The sequence below is a fragment of the Gopherus evgoodei genome, chromosome 1 (assembly GCF_007399415.2).
Source record: "Gopherus evgoodei ecotype Sinaloan lineage chromosome 1, rGopEvg1_v1.p, whole genome shotgun sequence".
Classification (NCBI taxonomy): Eukaryota; Metazoa; Chordata; order Testudines; family Testudinidae; genus Gopherus; species Gopherus evgoodei.
Genome location: NC_044322.1, coordinates 318,775,146 through 318,799,526, shown reverse-complemented (window position 1 = coordinate 318,799,526; position 24,381 = coordinate 318,775,146). Strand labels below are relative to the sequence as shown.

At 42.1% G+C, this 24,381-nt stretch overlaps 1 protein-coding gene across 1 annotated transcript in view; it reads left to right on the top strand.

Annotated features, from left to right (window-relative positions):
• The window catches only part of TFEC (transcription factor EC), a 46,858-nt gene that overhangs the window by 8,625 nt on the left and 13,852 nt on the right, over positions 1–24,381 (top strand). Inside the window, exons 4-5 of the mRNA XM_030554193.1 lie at positions 20,634–20,748; positions 21,655–21,711. Coding sequence (XP_030410053.1) covers positions 20,634–20,748; positions 21,655–21,711 — 172 coding nt within the window. The remainder of the gene's footprint in view (positions 1–20,633; positions 20,749–21,654; positions 21,712–24,381) is intronic.

Here is a 24,381-nt window from a genome sequence, read left to right as displayed (position 1 = left end):
CTGCTACTTCCCTAGGCTTCTTTATCTTCACCCTTACTTTAAAGCCAAAGTTCTCAGCTGCCTTTCTCTCCACGCAAACCCAGTCAGCAATAAACGTTGGCTAATTCTCATGCTCCTATAACCAGAGAGAAACATGCTGCTTTAATCCTCTGGTGTCAGCCAGGGACTGGCCTACTAGGGCTCTGCATCTCCTTTTATCTGAGCCTGCTGGGCTCTGATTGGCTGTTGGTAGCCCTTCTAGCCCTAGGCCTCTGTAGTTTCTGAGATGGCTGTTCTAGTGAGGCTCTTCTAGGTAGGCCTGGCAGACTTACTTTTTGTGCACCTTTTCTCCTGTATTGCTGCTTTCTTGAGTGAGATGTATTAGGACTGCTGTGCCTTCTGTAGGGAGCTGCAAAGGCTAGTAACACTTTTTCACAAGGGGATAATACACATGTGCAGAAAAGGACAACAGAACCCACAAAAGTGAGCTAGTGTGTTACAAGGGAACACCCTTTAGGCCACCTGTAAGAACTGCTTTACCTTGCTAAAGAGAGAGGTAGCTGCAGTCTCACAGGGGCCTGCAACCACTGGAAGAAAGGACATAGATGAGCCTTGTAGCCCTTACAGAAAAACAATTGATTAAGCAATTGTCAGTTGCCTAGTGGCTCAATCCAGGCTAGTCCCTGTGATGTTGATAACCTGCAAAGTAATAGGAATGTTCTGTAGGGAATAATATTACCCTAACCGGGGTATGGACTAGATGACCTGATTGGTAAAGACCTATCTGTAATTTTTATGACTGTGTTAACAGCAGTGGATAAAAAGCTCTCATTAACTCTCTCTGAACCACGATGAATGCACTATGCTATCTATCTGCAAAATCCCATTGCTATCACAAGGTCTTTGAGGTCACAATTGCTCATCATGGCATTAATAATTTGTACTTAATTATTTGTCAAATGCTGATGGTTACAATTTGGTAACTGAATGGATTACAACAAATTACTGTCTGTCCCATTGCTAGAAACCACACAGAAAAAAATATCAGGCTATTTCTCTAAGTACTTTATTTAATAACTACAATGATCTTTCAAGCAGGTATCCTTTCTAGTAAAAGGTGCACAAAATAATGCTGGAATAAGCAGCCCAGTGCTGCATATTGTATGAGTAGTTTTCAATCAGTAAGCACTGATGTCATTTGGCAATTTTCATAAACTGCTAGGGTTCAAAGCCATTCTAGAGAAAGGGCTAGAGTAAATATTAACAGCCCTCTTTGCTTACTGTGGGTAACTTGAAAAAAGTGCATAACATCAATGTGAATTCTTTGTTAATCACATTCTACACCAGATTAGTCTTAAAGTCCAAGGAAGAATCAAAGTTCACCTTGGTACATAAGCTTCAGCATAGCTCTCCTGGATATTGTTTACAAGATTAATGAAAGAGAAAAATGAAGGAGAAAGACCAAACTATCGATATTGTGAAATTATAGATTCTTCAAAAATAAAACTGGTGAGCAAATATTTTCTTTGTCTTTTTTAATAATTTTGACTTTAAAAATATATAAAGCATGTGGATCATGAGATACTAATCTTAGAACAAACAAAATAAAGTACTGAGTTAGAAACTGTCTAATAAGTATAGAACCAATAATTCAGTTTGTTTATTTAGATTGCCTCAGAACTGTTTACTGCAGCAATCTTTGTGGAGACCTCTCTTGATATCAGAAAGGACATTTGCTTTCCAATGTTTAGTTCCAGTTTTTCATGAGTTATACCAGTCTGAAGCAGGACTCTGTGGGTGAAACTCATTCATGGTGTGGAAGACTGGTACACAGCTCTCTGTCCGAATCAAGGCCTTCACAAGGACTGCATGGGGGTTATTTTGAGGAAGTGGCAAAGATGCCTATGTATCCAACCTGCCACAGAATAGGTTTTTATAACAGCTTTACAGAGGCTAGTAAAAAAATTAAAATGAGTGTAGTCCAGGCGAGGGGCCACAGGTTCACCTCACAGTAGTCAGACATCACTTCATTAGTTTGCTTTGAATTAACATTCTCAGGTTATCTTTGCACCCAAAAGGGCCAGGAACATTTTTTAAATGGATTTAAATTTATAGTCCAGGACACAGCTCTACATCAAGGGAGTTGATTCCACACCAAATTTCATAGCTGTATGGGATACATGAGGCCCTGGTCTTCTTTGGCCAAGCCTTTGGCTAGACCATGGACATTTATGTATATGGTAGGTACTAACATTTCTTCTGGGCATATACTGTATGTGAGAATCTGAAACTAGTTCATTTTTCTCTTGTGAATAATGAACAAGCTTGCTGCTCATTATTCAAAGATAAAAATAGCCAGTTTTCATACATAATATATCTGAGTGTTAAGTACCAGGTCAAGCAGTGTACAATTATTAACCAGGTGAAAGATAAATGTAGAAGGTGCTGGAATTTGTGCTAGGTGCAAATACAGAGGACTGAAACTTGGAGCACTTGCTAATTTGATGTTATACATGGAAATAAGAAAAAAGGAAAAGGTATAGTTTTTATTAGTTAGCAACAAAGCAAGTTTATTTCCCATATACAGTGGTTGTCATTTAAAGGTCAGTATTTTTAATAAGTAATTATTTAAAAGTTTAATTACTGGAGCACCTTTAACATCCAACTGCAAAAGGGATCCCTAGGCCCTGTAAATACTCAGAGAGAGTTTTTGCGCCCGAGAGCTAACAGTCTGAATCAGTGATTCTTAACCTGGGGTGCACTCTCCTTTCCCTCCCCACCCAGGGGTGCAAGATGCGCTTTCTGGGGGTGCAAGACATGCCAGATTTTTTTAGAAGGTAAGTCATCAAAAAACACAAATTAAGCACAGGCACATAAGTACAACTACTTTGTTTTATCAAACCTATGTATTTATTAACATTATACATTTTTAATGAGTACTGTAATATACATACAAAAATATATTTCGGTTTACAGAACTGACCTACTTCTACGATTTTTGATAAGGGGTACGAGAACATATTTTGAGAACCAAAGGGTTGCAGGCTGCAGTAAAAGTTAAGAACCACTGGTCTAAATAGACAAGACAGAGACAGATTTGGGCAAAGGGAGTATTGTTATCAGTGATCTTACAGAGTGGGTGGAGAGAGAGAGAGAGGTTAACTGAGTTTTCCCAGGTGACAGCAATTCTATGACAAAACCAGAAATTGGATTCAAATATTCAGAGTCCTGTTCCAATCCTGAATCACTAGACTATATATCCCATCTATATATCCCTTCCGTTGTGTGAGCAGTTAGCACACTCTAAGCCAAATACTGAGAGGTATTTCAGATATCCCAATTTCCCCCCTCTATTTAAAAATAGGAAGTATTTCTGACATTTCAGATATTATTGTATAGTAATTGTATGAGCAACAGTTCAGTCACTAGATAGTTATGTAAAAGCAGCAAAGAATCCTGTGGCACCTTATAGACTAACAGACGTTTTGGAGCATGAGCTTTCATGGGTGAATACCCACTTCATCAGATGCATGTAGTGGAAATTTCCACTACATGCATCTGATGAAGTAGGTATTCACCCACGAAAGCTCATGCTCCAAAACGTCTGTTAGTCTATAAGGTGCCACAGGATTCTTTGCTGCTTTTACAGATCCAGACTAACACGGCTACCCCTCTGATACTAGATAGTTATGGACTAAAGTGCAGAAAAAATCAATGCATGTTTTGAAATTCATATCCATACTCCAGAGATTAAAGCCAACTGTGTCACCTGGTTACACTGAACAAACAAGAGGTAAATGATAAGGAATTAAATACTTTGTTTTTACTTTTTGAATCTGACGGACTAAAACAAATTAAATTTTACATAATACATGAAATGGACAATCAAAATGGTTCTAGCTTTAGACTTCCTTCCACATACAGAATGCAAGTGACACCAGTGTAAAAGCTTTATTAAGGCCCTGTCTATGGTTATAATTAGAAAGAGTTAGCAAACACCATTTCTAAGCAGAAAGATGCTAATATACTTTTCCTGGATAAGGTAGACCAACAAGAATCATTTTCCAAAATTGGGCTATAATTTAAGGTCCAATATTAACATGATGTAAGAGGTGTATAGATGGATGTAAATGTGAATGACAGATAGTCCTAACATTTAACATGCAAACTCTGCAATTTAGATGTCATCTGATGTATTAATTTCTATCAAGCAGAAATGGAAATTTACAATTGCAGGTATTGTTATGATACTGTACCCTCAAGAAGACGGACCAAACGAGTATACCTATTAGAGATACATGCGTTTGTGGAAGGTATCTCTTCTTAACATGTATGACTCCTCCTCAATGAATGGTGACATGCATTTCAAGGTCTAATGGAACAATGATGGCTGCTCACAATATGAGTGCCTCTTGCCAGCTAATTTTAGGATAAATCAGGGATTATTGATTTTGGCCTCCTCATGTGGGTGGAAAAACACCAGTGCAGATGACTAAAATGAAATAGAGATTATAAAGAAATTATAACTCTATTTAGAGCTGGCCTTTACTGCATTCAGTAGGACTTTACAAATGCAAGAAAATCTAGGTTATTTTGGAAAAGAAATTACCGTTTACTTTGTGTTTGTATAAGACCTAGTAGAATCAAGCCCTGATCCTCACTGAAGACTTTGGCTACTACTGCAATGCAACGCAATGCCCCTACCCTTCCCCTCCCCAAAAGAGACTGTGTCATAATTAAGGATACAATTCTATCATGGAGGTCATGGATTTCATGACTTTCCAGGATCACTGTGACTTCTTCTGAGGCAGGGCTGGAGCAGCAGCTGTCTGCCTCTGTTTCAGGAGCAGCAGTGGGGCTGAAGCTACACCTGGTGGCCAGCTCCAGGGCTGCTGGGGCTGTGGTCCCCAGAGCAGCAGTGTCTAGGGGCAGGGCCGGCTCTAGCCATTTCACCGCCCCAAGCACGGCGCCACGCCGTGGGGGGGCTCTGTCATAAACAGATAGCTAAGGGTTAACGTCTCTTTCACCTGGAAAGAAGTATCTGAAACACCTGACCAGAGGACCAATCAGGAAACAGGATTTTTTCAACTCTGGGTGGAGGGTTTTTGTGTGTGAGTTCTTGGTTCTTCTGCCTGTATGCTCTCTCGAATGAGAAGTGATTTCTGTTTCCTGCTTTCTAATCTTCTGTTTCCCAGTTGTAAGTACCAAAGATCAGATAGGGATTTATATGTTATTTTGTATTTACATGTCTATAATTGCTGGAGTGCTTTAAATTGTATTCTTTTTGAATAAGGCTGTTTATTCAATATTCTTTTAAGCAATTAACCCTGTATTTGTCACCTTAATACAGAGAGACCATTTTTATGTATTTTTCTCTCTTTTTATATAAAGCTTTCTTTTAAGACCTGTTGGAGTTTTTTCTTTAGTGGGCAACTTCAGGGAATTGAGTCTGCAGCTCACCAGGGAATTGGTGGGAGGAAGAAGTCAGGGGGAAATCTGTGTGTGTTAGATTTACTAGCCTGACTTTGCATTCCCTCTGGGTGAAGAGGAAAGTACTTCTGTTTTCCAGGACTGGAAATAGAGAGGGTGGACTCCCTCTGTTTAGATTCAAGGAGTTTGCTTCTGTGTATCTCTCCAGGAACACCTGGAGGGGGGAAGGGAAAAGGTTTATTTCCCTTTGTTGTGAGACTCAAGGGATTTGGGTCTTGGGATCCCCAGGGAAGGGTTTTGGGGGGACCAGAGTGCCCCAAAACACTCTAATTTTTTGGGTGGTGGCAGCTTACCAGGTCCAAGCTGGTAACTAAGCTTGAAGGTTTTCAGGCTAACCCCCATATTTTGGACTCTAAGGTCCAAATTTGGGACTAGGTTATTGACATGAGTGGCAGTGGTGAGATAGAATCCAGAAGCCAGTAGGAATATTATATTTTTCTTTTCTCTGCTAGGGGCTTTAAGCAGAGGGGAACAGTTTGGTTTTAAAAGGAACCAGAGAGAATTTTTTTTTCTGCTCTCTGTGGCAGCTGTGGCTTGCATATTAAGCAAGCAACCATTAAGAGACTGTTAAGGGTCTTTTGTCACACAATAGCACTCCCATTAGGAGGCAAATACCAGCACTATATGCATGCAAATAAAGTGGTTTTTCTGGTTTACTTTACATTGAAAAAATTAGCTAGGAAGAAAGGGAAAAAGGCACTGTTGCTAGGCAGACCCCAGGAGACAACAGAGCCTGCAGTTCAGACAATAAACACCGGAGGGCACCCCAACACAAGAAAACAGGAACCATGACTTCTAAGGCAAAAATGGAGGCCGAAGAACAAATCAAAGACGCCAGGCGCTCTGCCGCTCACTGGTCCCGCAGCTCCAGTGGACCTCCCGCAGGCGTCCCTGCGGAGGGTCTGCTGGTCCTGCGGCTCCGGTGGAGCATCCACAGGCATGCCTGCGAGAGGTCCACCGAAGCCGTGGGACCAGCGGATGCTCCACAGGGACGCCTGCAGGAGGTCCACCATAGCTGCAGGAGCAGTGGACCCTCCACAGGCATGCCTGCGGGAGGTCCACCGGAGCCACCTGCCACCCTCTCGGCAACCGGCAGAGAGCCCCCCGCGGCATGCCACCCCAAGTACGCGCTTGGCGCGCTGTGGCCAGGAACCGGCCCTGTCTAGGGGTCAGCCCTGGGTCTGCCAGAGCAACTGATTTGTGGGCTGACCGCCGGACCAGTGGACCCTGGGCTGAAGCAGCAGCTGGGGTTGGAGCAGCTGCCAGAATTCAGCCCTCGGCAGTGCTCTGACTTTTTGTGTCCCTCAACCCCCAGGGTATTTTTAGTAAAAGTCAGGGACAGGTTGTAGGCTTCTGTGAATTTTTCTTTATTGCCTGAGACCTTTCCCTGACTTTTACTAAAAATAACTGTGACAGAATATTAAAATTAATCATAAGGTTACATTACAAGAAGTGGAAGATTGGACAAATGACCAGGGAAGAGTATAAAAATATTGCTCAGTCATGCAGGAATTAAATCAGGAAGGCCAAATCACACTTGGAGTTGCAGCTAGCGAGAGGTGTTAAGAGTAACAAGAAGGGCTTCTTCAGGTATGTTAGCAACAAGAAGAAGGTCAAGGAAAGTGCAGGCCCCTCACTGAATGAGGGAGGCAACCTAGTGACAGAGGATGTGGAAAAAGTGCTTTCTTTGCCTCTGTCTTCATGAATGAGGTCAGCTCCCAGAATACTGCGCTGGGCAGCACAGCATAGGGAGGAGGTGATCAGCCCTCTGTGGAGAAAGAATAGTTCAGGATTATTTGGAATATCTGGACAAGCACAAGTCCATGAGGCAAAATGCGCAGCATCAGAGGGCGCTATAGGAGTTGGCGGATGTGATTGCAGAGCCATTGGCCATTATCTTTGAAAACTCCTGGCGATCGGGGAAAGTCCTGGATGACTGAAAAAAGGCTAATGTAGTGCCCATCTTTAAAAAAGGGAAGGAGGAGGATCCAGGGAACTACAGGCCAGTCAGCCTCACCTCATCCCTGGAAAAATCATGGAGCAGGTCCTCAAGGAATCAATTCTGAAGCACTTAGAGGAGAGGAAAGTGATCAGGAACAGTCAGCATGGATTCACCAAAGGCAAGTTATGCCTGACTAACCTAATTGCCTTCTATGATGAGATAACTGTGTCTGTGGATGAGGGGAAAGCAGTGGACATGTTATTCCTTGACTTTAGCAAAGCTTTTGATTCAGTCTTCCACAGTATTCTTGCCGGCAAGTTAAAGGAGTATGGGCTGGATGAATGGACTGTAAAGTGAATAGAAAGCTGACTAGATCGTCGGGCTCAATGGGTAGTGATCAATGGCTCCATGTCTGGTTGGCAGCTGGTATCAAGTGGAGAGCCCCAAGCGTCGGTCCTAGGGCCAGTTTTGTTCAATATCTTCATTAATTATCTGGAGGATGGCGTGGACCCTATGCAAGTTGCAGATGACACTAACCTGGGAGAAGTGGTAGATACACTGGAGGATAGCAATAGGATACAGAGGAACCTAGACAAATTAGAGGATTGGGCCAAAAGAAATCTGATGAGGTTCAACAAGAACAAGTGCAGAGTCCTGCACTTAGGATGGAAGAATCCCATGCATTACTACAGACTAGGGACCGAATGGCTAGGCAGCAGTTCTGCAGAAAAGGACCTAGGGGTTACAGTAGATGAGAAGCTGGATATGAGTCAATAGTGTGCCCTATATTGGGAAATTAGTTTGTTTAGCAGCATTATATTTTCCTTAGAAAAGAAACTATGATATTTCAGATACTGAATTGTGGTAACTGCCTGCTATTCAATAGCAACTACAAACTACATTTTTATAACATTCATGTCTGCAGTCATACTAATTCAAGCTGTAACCTCATTAGATAGCACAAATTCTTCAGGGTCAGTCATAGGTGCTGGAATTATACATGCAGGGGGGTGCTCCCACACTCCCTAGCTTAAGGTGGTTTCCATTATATAGAGGGTTTAGATTGGCTCATTTGCTCTCAGCACCCCCACTATAAAATTTTTCCAGCACCCCTGGGCTCAGGCCTGTTCAGTAGTTGGATGGGAGAGTCCCAGCAAAAGCACTGGAGCTGCAGGAAGTGCTATTTGGGGCACTATGGACTTGATCTTGCAAATGCTACTGAGTCCTAGCCAGAGACTCACTCACACAGTTAAAGTTAAGCATAAGTTGAAGTGCTTTATTGGTCTAGGCTGAAGTGCACTGTTCAGCTCCTTGCAGAATTGAGCCCTACGTATGAGAACCACCATCTACAGATGCGATGTAAAACCAATATTCTGATACAGTCATTGAAGATCCAGTGACACTTTTCTTTGTAAAAGCAAGAGCATGAAGCCTTGCCAAATTCTAATTTGGTTAATTACGTTCTGCTTTCATTAGTCCCCCTTGCAGTTTCAGTTAGATATAGTATTATTCACTTCCAGTAATACACTGTCACTGAATGTGTCTGGTTAATCATTTCTTGTGTTAACTATTGCTATCTTTCTCCGACTGCACTTTTTAAGTGGGTGAAATTATTATATGTGTTTGTACGTGTATATGACATACATGTCATCTACAAAGTACACACACCAACACAAAACTGAGAGCAAGCATGTGTATCTAGCACAATTAGGAATTTTTTCAGTGCTTTGGATTCATCACATTTAATGGTGCTACATCAGTGTAAGGTCACTTCCATACACATAATTTATAATTATATCATTGCAAAAGTATTTGTGCTTTTTTGTAAGGTTACAAAGGTTTTTGTGAGCTCGAAATACAGAATTTGGAGTACATTTGGTTGAAGCCGCAATGGTGTGTAAACTTTCAGTGCTACATCCCATAACATCATGAAATCCTGTTGTGACATACAGCATCTTAATATATATGCAAGTGGCTTGATATAATGTGAATGATGCCTAATAATTTGTACAATATTTTGGGGTATATTTTTTCCTTTACATTTAATTCCAAAATGCCCACATTCTGGGTTCAGTTTAAACTAACTTCTGTAACATTTATCCAGGAAACAAAATTTATCCTCTCATTACAGCAAGAGTGACCACTCCAGGTTATAATGCAATTTCTATTTTAATCTATTTGTTTGGTACTAGAATTTTCCATCCTTAGTACCATGCCAGAGGTGAATTTGTTTAGAGAGTTTCAGCAAAATCCTTTAAGAAACTGTGGAATTTTCATATGGGGGCGGGAACCCTGAAAAACAGAAATGTGTATACATGTCAAAGGGGCATCAGATTTGTTTGCTTTGTAGATCCTAATTGATTTAAACAAGAAGCCATATTTGAAGGAAAGTAGATCAGAAGTTTTAATACTAAGAAAACTAACAATTTCTTTTAAAGATATGTACAGTAGGATTTCCTGAGGTTTTTTGTTGTTTTGTTTTGCTTCATCTTTACCTTGTAGTATTGTGGACACATAGCTGCATTAAACTTTGCTATTATGTTTTTCTGCTCTATATAAAGCAGCTTCAACCACTATGAGGGCACTGTGCAATCTATGTTTGTAAGGATGTTTAAAATCGCTAGTAGCCTATATATCCTGATGGAGGAAACAGAACCCCCACTCTAGAAGAAAGCATCTAGAGTATGAATGGAGGAAGGGAGCTCTGAACTCTCGAGTTTTACTCTCATCTTTTTTACGAAAGGCTTGATAATATTTTGTATTTATATTGCATTTACTGACATTATTTCATTCAGGCACTATGATGCCAGTATGTGAGGAAAATTAATATATTTATACTCATTTTACAGATGGGGAAATTGGCACACAGAGAGGTCAAACAACTTGCACATGGGCACACAGCAAGTCAATGCCAGAACTAGGATTAGAACCTAGAACTTTTGATGCTGAGGCATGCTCCTAACTCCCCTAAAACATAGTAGATGGCAGTCTCTATTGCCTTGCAGCATGTGTAGTCACGTACATCAGTGCAAAGTGGATATCAAATGTTATCATTCTGACTTAGTGTTTTACATCCACTTTGTGCTGAGGTAAATGTCTACATAAAGTGCAGGGTAGTTCAGAATCAAACCTAGTGTCTTCAAGCGAGATTACTTTGGGTATGTCTACACTGCAATGAAACGCCCATGGCTGGCCCATGTCAGCTAACTCAGCCCAAGCCCTGTGAATCCATGGTGCTGTTTCATTGTGGTATAGATGTTCAGGCTTGAACTGCAGCCCAGGCTCTGTGACCCCCCGCTGGTTGGATGTCCTAGAGCTTGGGCTCCAAGGTCCAGGAATCATAGTTTTGCTATCTGTACAAAAGGGATAATAATATTTTCCTACCTACATCACAGGAACATCCACCTTCATGTCTTTTTGCTTAATACAAAGCTGGCACTTAACCTACTACCAGTTTGCTGACTTTGGGCATTGTGTGGAAACAACAATTCACTTCACAGTACTTCTATTTGATAGAACTGGTCTGACTGCTTTCATGGGTGCAGATTTGTCTGACTTTTCTTACTCAGTTTAGGATTCGTTTGCTCCCTAAAATGCTGGAGGTTTTAGGGAAACTTTTATCTGTGACCTGTAAGTTGGTTCCTCGCCCCACAGGGCTTATAAATTCAAGCTGGGAGTTATGGGATCAATTATAAGTCAGGATTGTTAACATCATCTTTTGGTTAGGGTGCCATTATCTTAGTGGTGGTTAGACTCTTGCTCAAGAAGCTACCTCTTGATACTATTTTTTATTCTCTCTGGGTATATCTACACAACGGGATTATTCCGATTTTACAGAAACTGGTTTTTTTAAACGATTGTATAAAGTCAAGTGCACGCGGCCACACTAAGCACATTAATTCGGCGGTGTGCGTCCATGTACCGAGGCTAGTGTCGATTTCCGGAGTGTTGCACAGTGGGTAGCTATCCCATAGCTATCCCATAGTTCCCGCAGTCTCCCCCACCCATTGGAATTCTGGGTTGAGATCCCAGTGCCTGATGGGGCAAAAAACATTGTCGCTGGTGGTTCTGGGTACAGCCTCACCCCTTTCTCCGTTCAAGTAGCAGACAACCATTTCGCACCTTTTTCCCTGGGTGAACTGTGCAGACGCCATAGCACGGCAAGCATGGACACTGCTCAGCTCAAGACAGCAATCATGGACGTTGTAAATACCTCACACATTCTCGTGCAGTCAATGCTGAACCAGGACCTGCAAAACCAGTCGAGGAGGAGAGGGCTATGGCAGCGTGGTGACGAGAGTGATGAGGACATGGACACAGAATTATCTCAAACCGCGAGCCCCTGCGCTTTGGAGATCATGCTGGTAATGGGGCAGGTTCTAGCCATTGAACGCCGATTTTGGGCCCAGGAAACAAGCACAGACTGGTGGGACCGCATAGCGTTGCAGGTGTGGGACCATTCCCAGTGGCTGTGAAACTTTCGCATGCGTAAGGGCACTTTCATGGAACTTTGTGACTTGCTTTCCCCTACCTTGAAACGCCATAATACCAAGATGAGAGCAGCCCTCACAGTTGAGAAGCGAGTGGTGATAGCCCTCTGGAAGCTTGCAACGCCAAACAGCTTGGTCAGTCGGGAATCAATTTGGAGTGGGAAAATCTACTGTGGGGGCTGATGTGATGCAAGTAGCCAAAGCAATCATTAAGCTGCTGCTACGAAAGGTTGTGACTCTGGGAAATGTCCAGGTCACAGTGGATGACTTTGCTGCAATGAGATTCCCTAACTGTGGTGGGACGATAGATGGAACCTATATCCCTATCTTGGCACTGAAGCACCAGAGCACCCAGTACATAAACCGCAAGGGGTACTTTTCCATGGTGCTGCAATCACTGGTGGATCACAAGGGACGTTTCACCAACATCCGCATGGGATGGCCGGGAAGGGTTCATGACGCTTGCGTCTTCAGGAACACTACTCTGTTTAAACAGTTGCAGCAAGGGAATTACTTCCCAGACCAGAAATTAACAGTTGGGGATGTTGAAATGCCTATAGTTATCCTGGGGGACCCAGCCTACCCCTTGATGCCATGGCTCATGAAGCCATACACAGGCAGCCTGGACAGTAGTCAGGAGTTGTTCAACAACAGGCTGAGGAAGTGCAGAATGGTGGTAGAATGTGCATTTGGCCGTTTAAAGGCGCGCTGGTGCACATTATTGACTCGCTCAGACCTCAGCCAAACCAATGTCCCCATTGTTATTGCTGCTTGCTCTGTGCTCCACAATCTCTGTGAGAGTAAGGGGGAGACCTTCATGGTGGGGTGGGAGGCTGAGGCAAATCACCTGGCCACTGATTACGCGCAGCCAGACACCAGCGTGATTAGAAGAGCACACCAGGAAGCAGTGCACATCTGAGAAGCTTTGAAAACCAGTTTCATCATGGGCCAGGGTACAGTGTGACTGTTGTGTTTGTTTCTCCTTGAAACCCCCCTCCCCCTTGAGTGACTCATTCCCTGTAAGCCACCCACCCTCCCCCTTCGATTACCGCTTGCTTCCTAAGGAAATAAAATCACTCTTGTTTAAAAATCATGTGTTCTTTATTAATTAATTATAAAAAGAGGGCGAGAACTGACAAGGTAGCCCGGGCGGGGTTTGGGAGGAGGATAGGAGGGAAGGAAAAGGCCACTAAAAAAATTTCAAAATAATGATAGCCTTTTGGTTGGGCTGTCCACGGGAGTGGAATGGGTGGGTGCACGGAGCCTCCCCCCCACGCGTTCTTAGTCGCCTGGTGGGTGAGGAGGCTAAGGAACATGGTGAGGGGGGAGGACGGTTATACAGGGGCTGCAGCGGCACTCTGTGATCCTGCTGCCGTTCCTGAAGCTCCACCAGACGCCGGAGCATGTCCGTTTGATCACGCAGCAGCCCTAGAGTTGCATCCCAACACCTCAGATCTTCCTACCGCCACCTCTCATCTCGAGCGTCTCTCCTCTCCTCATGTTCGTCCCTCCTATCCTCATGTTGGTCCCTCCTGTCCTCATGGTCACTGGCATCTTTCCGGTACTTTGATACCACGTCCTCCCACTCATTCAGATGAGGTCTTTCATTGCAAGTAACTTCCATGATTTCCGAGAATATTTCATCTCTCGTCTTTTTTTTCCGCCGCCTTATCTGAGATAGCCTTTGGGATGGAGGAGGGATACTTGAAAAATTTGCAGCTGCAGGAGGGAGGAAAAGAAGGGAGAGAAGTATTTAAAAAGATACATTTTACAGAACAATGGTTATACTCTTTCACGGTGAACAACACTATTCACCTTACATAGCACATGTGATTTCACTACAAGGTCGCATTTTGCATCTTAATATTGAGTGCTGCGGCTTTGGTGTTAGAGATCACAGATGCAGGCCCGGGCCTCAGAATTCAGCTTGCATGTGGCCATGGTAAGCCATTGTCTTTCGGCTTCTGCAGCCTTCATATATCCAGCACCCTTCTTTCTCAAATAGCAAGCAAAGCCCATTGAGTGCTGCTTCTTTCCTGTTAATGTGCAGCACCAGAACTGCCCCCATCCAATTCTCAGGGATGATCGCTTTACCCCTCCCCGCACCGCATAGCTGGTATCATGGAAGATTGCTGCTAGCCACCCTCCCCCCACTGCGTGGCTCGTAGCAGGGAAGATCCCAGCTAGCCAAATGCAAAAAAGCTCAGTGCCAATCACCCCCCTCCTGCTTGGCTAAATGCAGGGAAGGATTTCTTTTAAGCCACAGACAAACAGCCCAACCACCTCTGTCCCCTTAATTAAATTCCTGAATTTCAACCAGGTTACTATGAACGATATCACTCTCCTGAGGATAACACAATGAGATAAAGAATGGATGTTGCTTGAATGCCAGCAAACACCGGGACCATATGCAGCTAGGCTTCGTCATGCAATGATACCAGATTACTTGCTACATGCATGGCGTGGTCACGTGTCCTACCATGGAGGACGGAATAAGGCTGCCTTGCCCAGAAACCTTCTGCAAAGGCTTTTGGAGTACCTCCAGCAGAGCTTCATGGAGATGTCCCTGGAGGATTTCCGCTCCATCCCCAGACATGTAACAGACTTTTCCAGTAACTTTACTGGCCGCGAATGCATCCCAAGTCCTCAGGGCAAATTAATCATTAAAAAACGCTTGCTTTATATTTACAAAGGTACACTCACCAAAGGTCCCTTCCATGGCTTCATTGTCTGGGATAGTGGCTTGGGAGGGCTGGGAGGGTAATTCCGTCAGAGTGAGAAAAAGCTCTTAGCTGTTGGGGAGAACGGAGTGCTGCGTGCTCTCTGCAAGCTCGTCCTCCTCTTCCTCCTCCTCATCTTCCCCATCCGCAGAATCCTCAGGCATGGCTGAGATTACCACCCCCACCTAGGAATTCATGGACAGGGGTGGGGTAGTGGTGGCGGACGCCCTAGAATTGCATGCAGCTCAGTGTAGAAGCGGCATGTTTTCGGGCCTGCCCTGGACCTTCCGTTTGCTTCTTTGGTTTTCTGGTAGGCTTGTCTGAGCTCCTTAACTTTCATACGGCACTGTACTGAGTCCCTGGTGTGGCCTCTCTGCATCATGGCCTTGGAAATTTTTTCAAATGTTTTTTTCATTTAGTCTTTTGGAACGGAGTTCTGTTAGCATGGAATCCTCTCCTTATACAGCGATCAGATCCAGTACCTCCCATGCAGTCCATGCTGGAGCTCTTTTTCAATTCTCAGGAGACTGCATTGTTACCTGTGCTGATGAGCTCTGCGTGGTCACCTGTGCTGGTGAGCTCTCCACACTGGCCAAACAGGAAATGAAATTCAAAAGTTCGCGGGGCTTTTCCTGTCTACCTGGCCAGTGCAGCCAAGTTCAGATGGCTTTCCAGAGCAGTCACAATGGTGCACTGTGGGATAGATCTCGGAGGCCAATACCATTGAATTGCGGCCACACTAACCCTAATCCGACATGGCAATACCGATTTGAGCGCTACTCGCCTCGTCAGGGAGGAGTACAGAAATCGGTTTTAAGAGCTCTTTATATCGATATAAAGGGCTTCATTGTGTGGACGGGTGCAGGGTTAAATTGGTTTAACACTGCTAAATTCAGTATAAATGCGTCATGTAGACCAGGCCTCTGTCTGAACATTTCAGTCCTGTTTGCTTGTTGTTTATTTTGCCTGAGTATGGCAGAGTGATTGGGCTAATGTTATTTATCCAATGATTTCCTAGCAACTGACAAAGGACAGATGTCTATGCTGATTCTTTTAGGTCTATTCCCTGTCTTTGATACCATTGACCACAAGGTTTCATAGAATCATCTTGCTCCTCGGCTGGGAAGATGGTAAGTTACATTCAGGTTCCACTAGTCAATAGAAATGTTGCCATTGACTTCAATGGGGACCAGATTTCAGTGGTCACTCTCTTTAATGGCTTTGTTCTCATCTTTCAAAGTGGTTTTATAAGGTGATATGGGGCAATTATTCATATTCCCAAGGTGTTTCTCCACAAGACTTCTTTTGGATACTCCTTTTTAACACCTACATGAAGCCTTTGGGGAGATGGGGCAATTATTTGGACTGCACTGCCCTCAGTCTATGGATGAGATGCAGCTCTGTATCTCATTTTTATCACATACAGATAGTGTGGTGGCTTTGCTTTGTCGTTCCTTCATTGAGAATGGAACATATTGGAGAGAAAAACTGTCTGAAGTTTAATCTCTATGAGACAAAGGTGATGTTAGTGGGTTGGGAAATGATTCTGGGCCTTTTATATCAGTAGTGGAGACTCAGGCCTGGTCTACATTACAGAGTTAGGTTGATGTAAGGCAGCTTATGTCAATCTAAATATGTAAATGTCTACACTAAAATTTCACTCCAACCCATGTAATTCACACACTGCACCAACTTAATAACTCCACCTCTATGATAGCTGTAGAGTCAATGTCAATGTAGTTAGGTCGACGCAGTGTCAGTGTAGACACTGTGTTGCTTACAATGACTGTTGCTGGCTTTCAGAAGCTGTTCCACAAAGCCCCACACTGACAGTTCAATCCGTGCAAGTAGTCCTGGTGAGGACGTGTGCCATCTACAAAAGAAGCAAAGTATAGATATGTACAAGTGATGTAATTTCTGCACAGCTGTATGCTGACATAAGTTAGGTCAACTTAATTTTGTAGTATAGACATGTCCTCAGGGAGTTTATCCACCCTTTGTTGAAATGATTGTCACTGCAGAGGTACTTTTGAACCCTCATCTGCTCTTGGGCTCTCATGTGAAATTCATGGTTAATGCATCATTTTTCATCAGCATCTAATTAGATGTCTGTGATCTTTTTTCTCAGAGTTGGACCTTGACATTATAACTCATGCCTTTGTGATTAGATGGTGGAGATTTGATTATATCTCTATGATAGATGGCTTAACTCTTGAGATTTAGATGTGTTCTTCAATTTAACTCATCCATTCATATCATCCATCCCATTCTTTGTCATCTACACATTCTTATTTAATGGCACTGGTATCTGTGATGGGGTAGCATGTTGCACTACTGCCTCTTCCATGAACACAGACCACACTCAGACATTCTTGCTTGTAAACACCACTGTGTACTTTATATACAGTGTTTTAATTCCTCCCCAGTACATAGCAGTGCCACAATACCTTAACAGACTATATCTCAACTTTCCCCCAAAGGGGTCAACGTGTCTCTGCTCAAAGGAACTCCTTTGACAGGCTCTCCTAGCCTTCTGTTTTTCTCCTTCTCTTTCCCAGCCTTCTGTTTCTCTCCTTCTCTTTCCCCCTGAGCACTCCTTGCTGTGCCCCTTTACATAGTTTCTCTGTTAATGGGCTAATTGGCTCATTGACTCTAACTCCAGTGTGGCCTGGTAATTAGATACACCTTTGCCCAGTTAGGCCTTCTCCAGGGGAATCTAATTAGCTTTAGTTTCTTCCCCCTTGCTCTTTCTCCTTTAATGGAGGTTCTACCAGGCATCTGCCCCTCCTTGCCCGCAGAGTCTTCATCTTGGATCCTGTTACGGGGGCTATCAATTTTCCACCCACAAAAATCACATTTGGTAGGTGGGGGTTCTCCCCATAATTCTGTCTCTGCCTGTGGTCATCACACCAAGGGCAGTCTGTTGAGCTGTTCTCTCCCTCCCCCACGCCCTACCTACACCTTCTTTGGTGGTGGGCGGTCATACTTGCCCCCTAGTTCCTGGGCCTCTGTTTCCATCTACTACTCTTGCCACGCTACATTTCTTGCAATATTTATCTGCGGACTGGCCCACCAGATCCAAGATAGCTGCTTTAACCACGTTATAGTCTCTTGCATGCTCATCACTAAGAGCCATATATGCTGCCTGTGCTTCCTCAGTTAAATAGGCTGCTAGCCAGAATTCCTACACTGTTCTGACTCCCATTGCCACCCTTTCAAAAGTAACCAAAAATGCATCAGGATAGTCTGCCTGTTCCATCTTATCGAGTCCTATCCCCTGTGCCTAGTTTCTCTTTTCCATTGTAGGACTCAGCAATTTAAACTGTGCAGCAATTGTTGCTGAACCTGGATTTGATCCCATATAAATTCCTGCCGGCTTTTTTTCTGCTCTGCCTGCCAGGCAAGCAAGAACTATTTCTCTGTGTGGTGTGATTGTTGGAAGGCCTTCAGTGTCTTTTACAGCTCTTCTACAGGTTTCCAGTCCACATAGATACAGGCACAATCCCAGACAAGCCTCCAGGTTGTGACAGGGCAGCATTGTGCACACCTACCTCTTCCATGAACACACTACATTGAGATCTTCTTGCTTGTAAACACCACTGTGTAGTTTATTTACAGAGTTTTAATCCCTCCACAAATACATAGCACTGTCTCCACACTTACACACGGTATCTCAACTTCCTGACCCAGTCTCCAAAAGGGAGGAAGGTAAGGTGTTTCTACTTTGCCAGGCTTTCCTAGCCTTCTGTTCCTCTCTTTCTCTTTTCCACCTGAGCACTCCTTCCTGTAACCTTTTATATAGCTTCCCTGTTAGAGAGGCTAATTGGTTTATTGACTATTCCTAATCTGGCCTGGTAATCTGGTGCACCTCTTCTAATTAGGCCTTCTCCAGGAGAACCTAATCAGTACCAGTGATGAGCAGAATGCTGGCTCCGTGCTAGCCTTCAGCACTCTGTTACATAACATTACAAATTATAATGTATTTACCATTACTATGATATTAATACCTGATTTTGAATATGTATGCATAGGTGTATGAGAATTTTACTGCAGTTATTTGAACAAATCTCATTTGTTGGACTATTTGTATGTAAGAAAACTATTATTTTATTAATAGTTATTTTCTCTCCATCATTTCACTAAAACAATAAGACTAATCCCAATAAGGGCCTGATCCAAAGCCCATTGAAGTGAATGGTAACATTCCCATTTGGAAGATTTTGGATTAGGCTGTTGGAAGTTATTGATTTAATCTAGTGTCAGGAGGCCAAATTCTGCATTAATTTACAGTGATGTAATGTCAGAGGAGTCTCTAAATATACACCTGGAGCTGATACAAAATCCACTGTCATAATTCAGTTATAGTATGACTGCAACACAGACTTTACAAACTTAAAACTATAATAAATACTACAGTACTCTTTGGTTCACTACTCAGGAATGAAATAAAGGTGCTTAAGATGGGAATGTGCTTAGCTTTCAAATCCTACATATTAAACATAGCTTGTTCTTGAGTAATACTCAGGTGAATTCCGAACATTCTTTAACATTTATTTGCATTGAGAGATCAAATATTTTTAAGCGGATTTTCAAAACTGACTTGGCGTGGTGATTTCTAACTGTTTTTAGGAGTGTTCAGTGCTCTGAAGTGTTAGTCTTCCAATAAGGCGCTTTGAAGTACATAGATGGTGTTATTTGTATGTGTGCAACATGTGCAAAGGTAGATTCATTCTACCACTGGTTATTAGGAGAATTTGTCGTGAACTGGACTCTCAAGTGGAAAATCTTTAAAATTAAAGAGTTTTCTTCCTCCTTGAAGATAATGCTTTTTTGTAATTAGATACTACATTCTTTCGTGAGTCATTTTATGTAACACTAGCGTGGGACAGATAAGCATTAAACAAATCTTTACCAAAGTACCTTAGTCCCAAGCATCTTGCAATGAGGTATGTGCCCAGCCCTAGGAAAGGTACAGAATAGTTAATTAGGGGCTCAGGAACGTAAAGGGGAGGCAAGGGAAATCTAGAGGAGACATCCTGAGGGGAAGGGGTAGAAGAACTGGAAGTGCTTTCCCAGCCCAATCCCCTGGTCAAGATGCAAGAAAAAACTGGGACAATGAAGGTCTACACAGTTTAAAAGAGACATTGTATATTAAGGACAGTTTACTTCCCCCCCTACTAAACAAACTGTCTTTGCTCTTTTAATCTACTTTTTAAAAAAAAATTAATTTAAAAGCCCCAGCCCTAGCTAGTTATACATTGGTCATAGGTGGAGAAACGCTGTGCACAGTAGTTGTGTGTCCCATAAAATGGCAAAACACATTTTTAACACATTTTTTGTTTTCTTTTCAAGTATGATATCACATTTCACAAAGGAAGGAACAATTCAATATCATGTACAGCCAGACATGGTAGAGCTGAATCAAAGCCATTAGAGTTTCTGGTCTATCCTTGTAACTTTGCAAGATTTGCCACAACAGCATGTTCTCCAGTGCTCTGTTCATTCCTATTTTAAATGCAGTCGGGCCTTAACCTCTTTATATTGTTAAAGCATAAACAATCTGAAATGCTAATTCTGAGTTCAATGGTGTGGTTAAATTTTCACTGGGGACTAGATAAAGACCAGCAAAGTTATTTTCCTTTCAACTTTCCTCATGTTTGATGTATAGCTGCAGTAATCTTGTTATTGGAAAATAGGCTACAGTATTATTTCAAAATCAGACACCAAGAGCTATATTCTGCCATCACGCAACATACAAAACTCACATTGGCTTCTATCAAAGTTCTGCATGTGGAACAATGGCAGGCTTTGACCCTTAACCTTTAATTTTATTTAATACAAGATAATGCAAATTCTGCTTTAGATGCATATATGCAGCTCACACTGAAGAACATGAGACATGAATATGCATCTGATAGAGAATTTTGCTCTTAGCATTTATATATGCTTTTTATCTTTTAAACTTGTAATATATTGTGATTTTTCCCCTATTTTTTCCTTTATTTCCTTAAGCTGTCCAGTAGCATTTTGGATATATACAACAGGGACCAAGGATTATCACCTGCTAATATGGGTCTTACAAATGCTTCCTGCCCATCTTCTCTACCAGTAAAAAGGGAAATCACAGGTAATATAGCTCTGGGATTTTGGCATGTAATAATTTAGGAGGCAGTAATGTTTGTTTTAAAACCTTACCAATAAAATATTTGTGAAATACATAGTATTTTTTGCTTAAGAGTTTGCAAAGTGTATGTATGCTCTTCCCTTTAAGGAGTTGAGCAAAGAGCAAGGGAAATGTTTACATTGTGTCCTGTACTTTAGCAACTCAGAAACAATGTGTACTTGGTCATCTTTATGAACATCATGCTTCTAATAAACCTAATTATTTTAGGAAACATAGAGGATTTTTCCACATTTTGGCTCCTAATCAACAGCATAAATAAATTATCGCCCATTAAATTTGTTCCAGGATTGAACAAATGGCTCTTTTAAAAGCTTACAATAAGTCTATTCAAGGAGAATCTATATTAATGGATTAAGAACTTTAAAAGTTACATTCAGTTAATCCAAAGAATGCTAACAACCACGTACAGTTTATTAGTGTCACTCAAAAGAAATAGTGAGTTTGTTCAATATGAATATCTTAGAAATCTGATTAACTCTTGCATTGTGGGATATACAAATGCAGATTCACATTAGTTTATTGTAAAGGATGGGGGTAGGGGTTCCTCCCACTGTAAAGTACAGCAAATTGGAGAAAAAAGTACTAAATGTAATGTACTTTCTTAGCACTTCTAATTTTTTAAATTAAAATGCATGTTCAATAAAGTTTTAAGAAACCTGTCAGATGCACTGGAAAATGCAGTACTGGTCAAATTCACAGTCTTCTTTAGTAATGTGGCAATTGATAAACATCTAAAGTTGTTGCCTAAAAACTTTGTCTTAATGCAGAGAAGATCTGTAGGGACCTATAGGGAGAAAGTAGTAGAACTATGACCCAAGGGCTATTTTAATAAATGTTACTTTCTGTCAGAAGCAGATAAACGAGCAATGGCAAAGGAGAGGCAAAAAAAGGACAACCACAACCTCAGTGAGTATATGTTCTACTTCTGTATCATTATTTGGTGTGTACAGAGAGAACAGAAATGGAGGTGCCAGTTATCAGCTAACTGCTGTTGTCCAAGACTAACAGAAAGAATCTGTTTCTGGAGGGAAGACACAAAAGAACTCCACAAATACATTGCTTTCTTCCCTGAGATGATAAAATAATACTATGCACTTGTTTAACATTTTTAACCTTTGACATACTTTACATATTTTCATGAATTAATTCTTACAGTATATACTTATAAATTATATTATAGTAGTGATTAAAGGTGGCAACCAAGACTGAGGCTCCATTTTTCTAGGCGCTGTACAAATAATAGCAAGAGATAGTCCCGGCCCCAAAGAACCTACAATCCAAACAAAGATGGGCAAAGGGTGGGAGGGGACACAGAGATAAAGTGACTTGCCCAAGGTCACACAGTGAGCTGGTGGCAAAGCTGGAATGAGAAACATGGTCTGCCAACTCCCAGTATGATACACTGTCCACTAGACCATATGGCTTCCCTTACTTCTGTGAATTACATATGTATTATTATCCCCATTTTACAGAATAGAAAACTGAGACTCAACTATTCAATGACTTCCCAATTCTGTGGTCAGCATCAGACTAGGATTAGATCTCAGGAGTTCTTATCTCTCCATCTGCCCAGATAAATTTTGACGTAGGTTAAGCAAGATACTTCCTGGCGTGGTACTGGGAGTGTAGTATCACCCACCCACCTATGCAAGCTACTCTTCACTTGCTGTAGAGTATTTTGTGCTCACTTAGCCTCCCCCCTCCAGAAGGTATCCTTGTTTCCACCCAGATGTTTGTGGATGGGGCCTTTTGGTTACAAACACACCCTGGAAATCTTTCTGATGGCGGCTGTGGCATCCTTTTTGAAGCCCTGCAGCAGCCACTGCCTGTTTCAGATGATTGGCCAGAAATGAAGAGTTCCTTCTGAAGGAGGAAAAGACACAGGTAGGAAACTGCAGGTGTTGCTGAGTGTTTTGGATTAATGAGAAGGAGGAAAGAGAGGAGCAAGCATGCATTAGGGGTGCCAAATCTTGTCTTTGCTTAGTTTGCTCCCTCCGACTGCTAGACCATAATCACCACATGCAAATTACTAATTAGGCATCTCAGTGGGTGAGAAGGGTGCATTTAATTGTACACAATATTGGAGGCTGGGTTGAAGCCTATCTGTATGTCATGACTACAATATTCAGCCATGGGGCATGTTTCACATTGCTTTGGTTCTGTGTGTACACTTTAGAGCTCAGACTCTCTCTGGAGACTAACCCTACTATCTGCTTGCTTGTACATATTAAGGCATTGAATATAAAGGTTTTGCTGGTGTGATTTAAAAAATAACCCTTTAAAGTAAGTTCTTTTATGAGGATCATATTTTTTAGAGACGGTCCGAAGAGGATTTGAACTACATTAGCATTCAGATACCAGGGGCAATTAAAGTTCACATTTTGTAGTTATGATCAAAATTTTGCAAGTACATCTGAAGAGTAAGTGGAAAAATAAGCTGCATGCATTTCTGGAACCAAAATCATGGAAATAGGTTTGGATCTAAGAAATCAACTCTAACCTATATGAAACTGTAAGATTTTGGACAGGTCCCTATGGTTTTTAACTTTTTGTTTTTAAAATAAATGTTGACGCTTGTTAGGTGTTTCATGCTACACCAGATCAACAGTCACATCTTAGTAGGTGCCATAATGGAAAGTGTAGTGGTTGATAGTTTTATGCAGCGTTTTGTTTAGTTATCTCAAAAATAAATTCCATGTGTTCACTTTGGAACAAAATGCTCTATCTCCTTGTCCTTATAATACAGACATGCTGATAATATAACTGGTTTCCCCAGTAATGCACACTCCCATTGGCAACACATAAAACAGAGAATACACCCTTTCCTGGGTAAAAATATTAACCAGTAGACTAAACATCCTATTTATGTCTGTCTTCTTATTGTTTCAAAAGAATTAATAGGGTGTGGGAATGTAAGTTGCCCGATGCTTTGACCCAGATACTTGTCTTAAGCGGTCAGGTGCATTTTCAGAGTCTCATCTCTTAGAAAGTGGCAGGCATCCCCAGAACTGTACCGTTGGCTTGTTTACACAGTGCTTTATTCAGGAGTGTTTTCTAAAGCTCACTAAGATATTGCTCATTAATTACCCCACACAGACCCTGCTAGTGCACTTTAATGTAGTGTTGTTTGAAACAATAGTACATTAAAGTGCATTAGGGTAACTTTAGTACTCACCACTAGGGTGTCCATGGACCAATTAATGTGCAACATGGTGTGCTTTAGAAATCATACCCCCATAGATTACATTACCCCATTGGGTAAACACGTCTTCATTGTGTAGGTAACTGGAGGAAAGTGGTTTGGAAAGCAAGGGTGGATTCCCTAGATTGGTGACAGGGTGTGGGGGGGGGGAGGGAAAGAAGAAGGAGAAAGGGTGACAAGACTATTGATTGAGGGAGACTCTCATATTTCTTGCTGGACAGCAATGCTATGAGGATGAAAGGACCTGAGTAGTCAGAGAGAGGGGAGAGCTTTTAAGGGATCAAAGCTGTTTATTTTTCTTTTTTTTCCCTCTGTGAGTAAACTGAGAATGTCTTATCTAGCTCATTTTATGAGTAGTGCAAATCTAGATATTT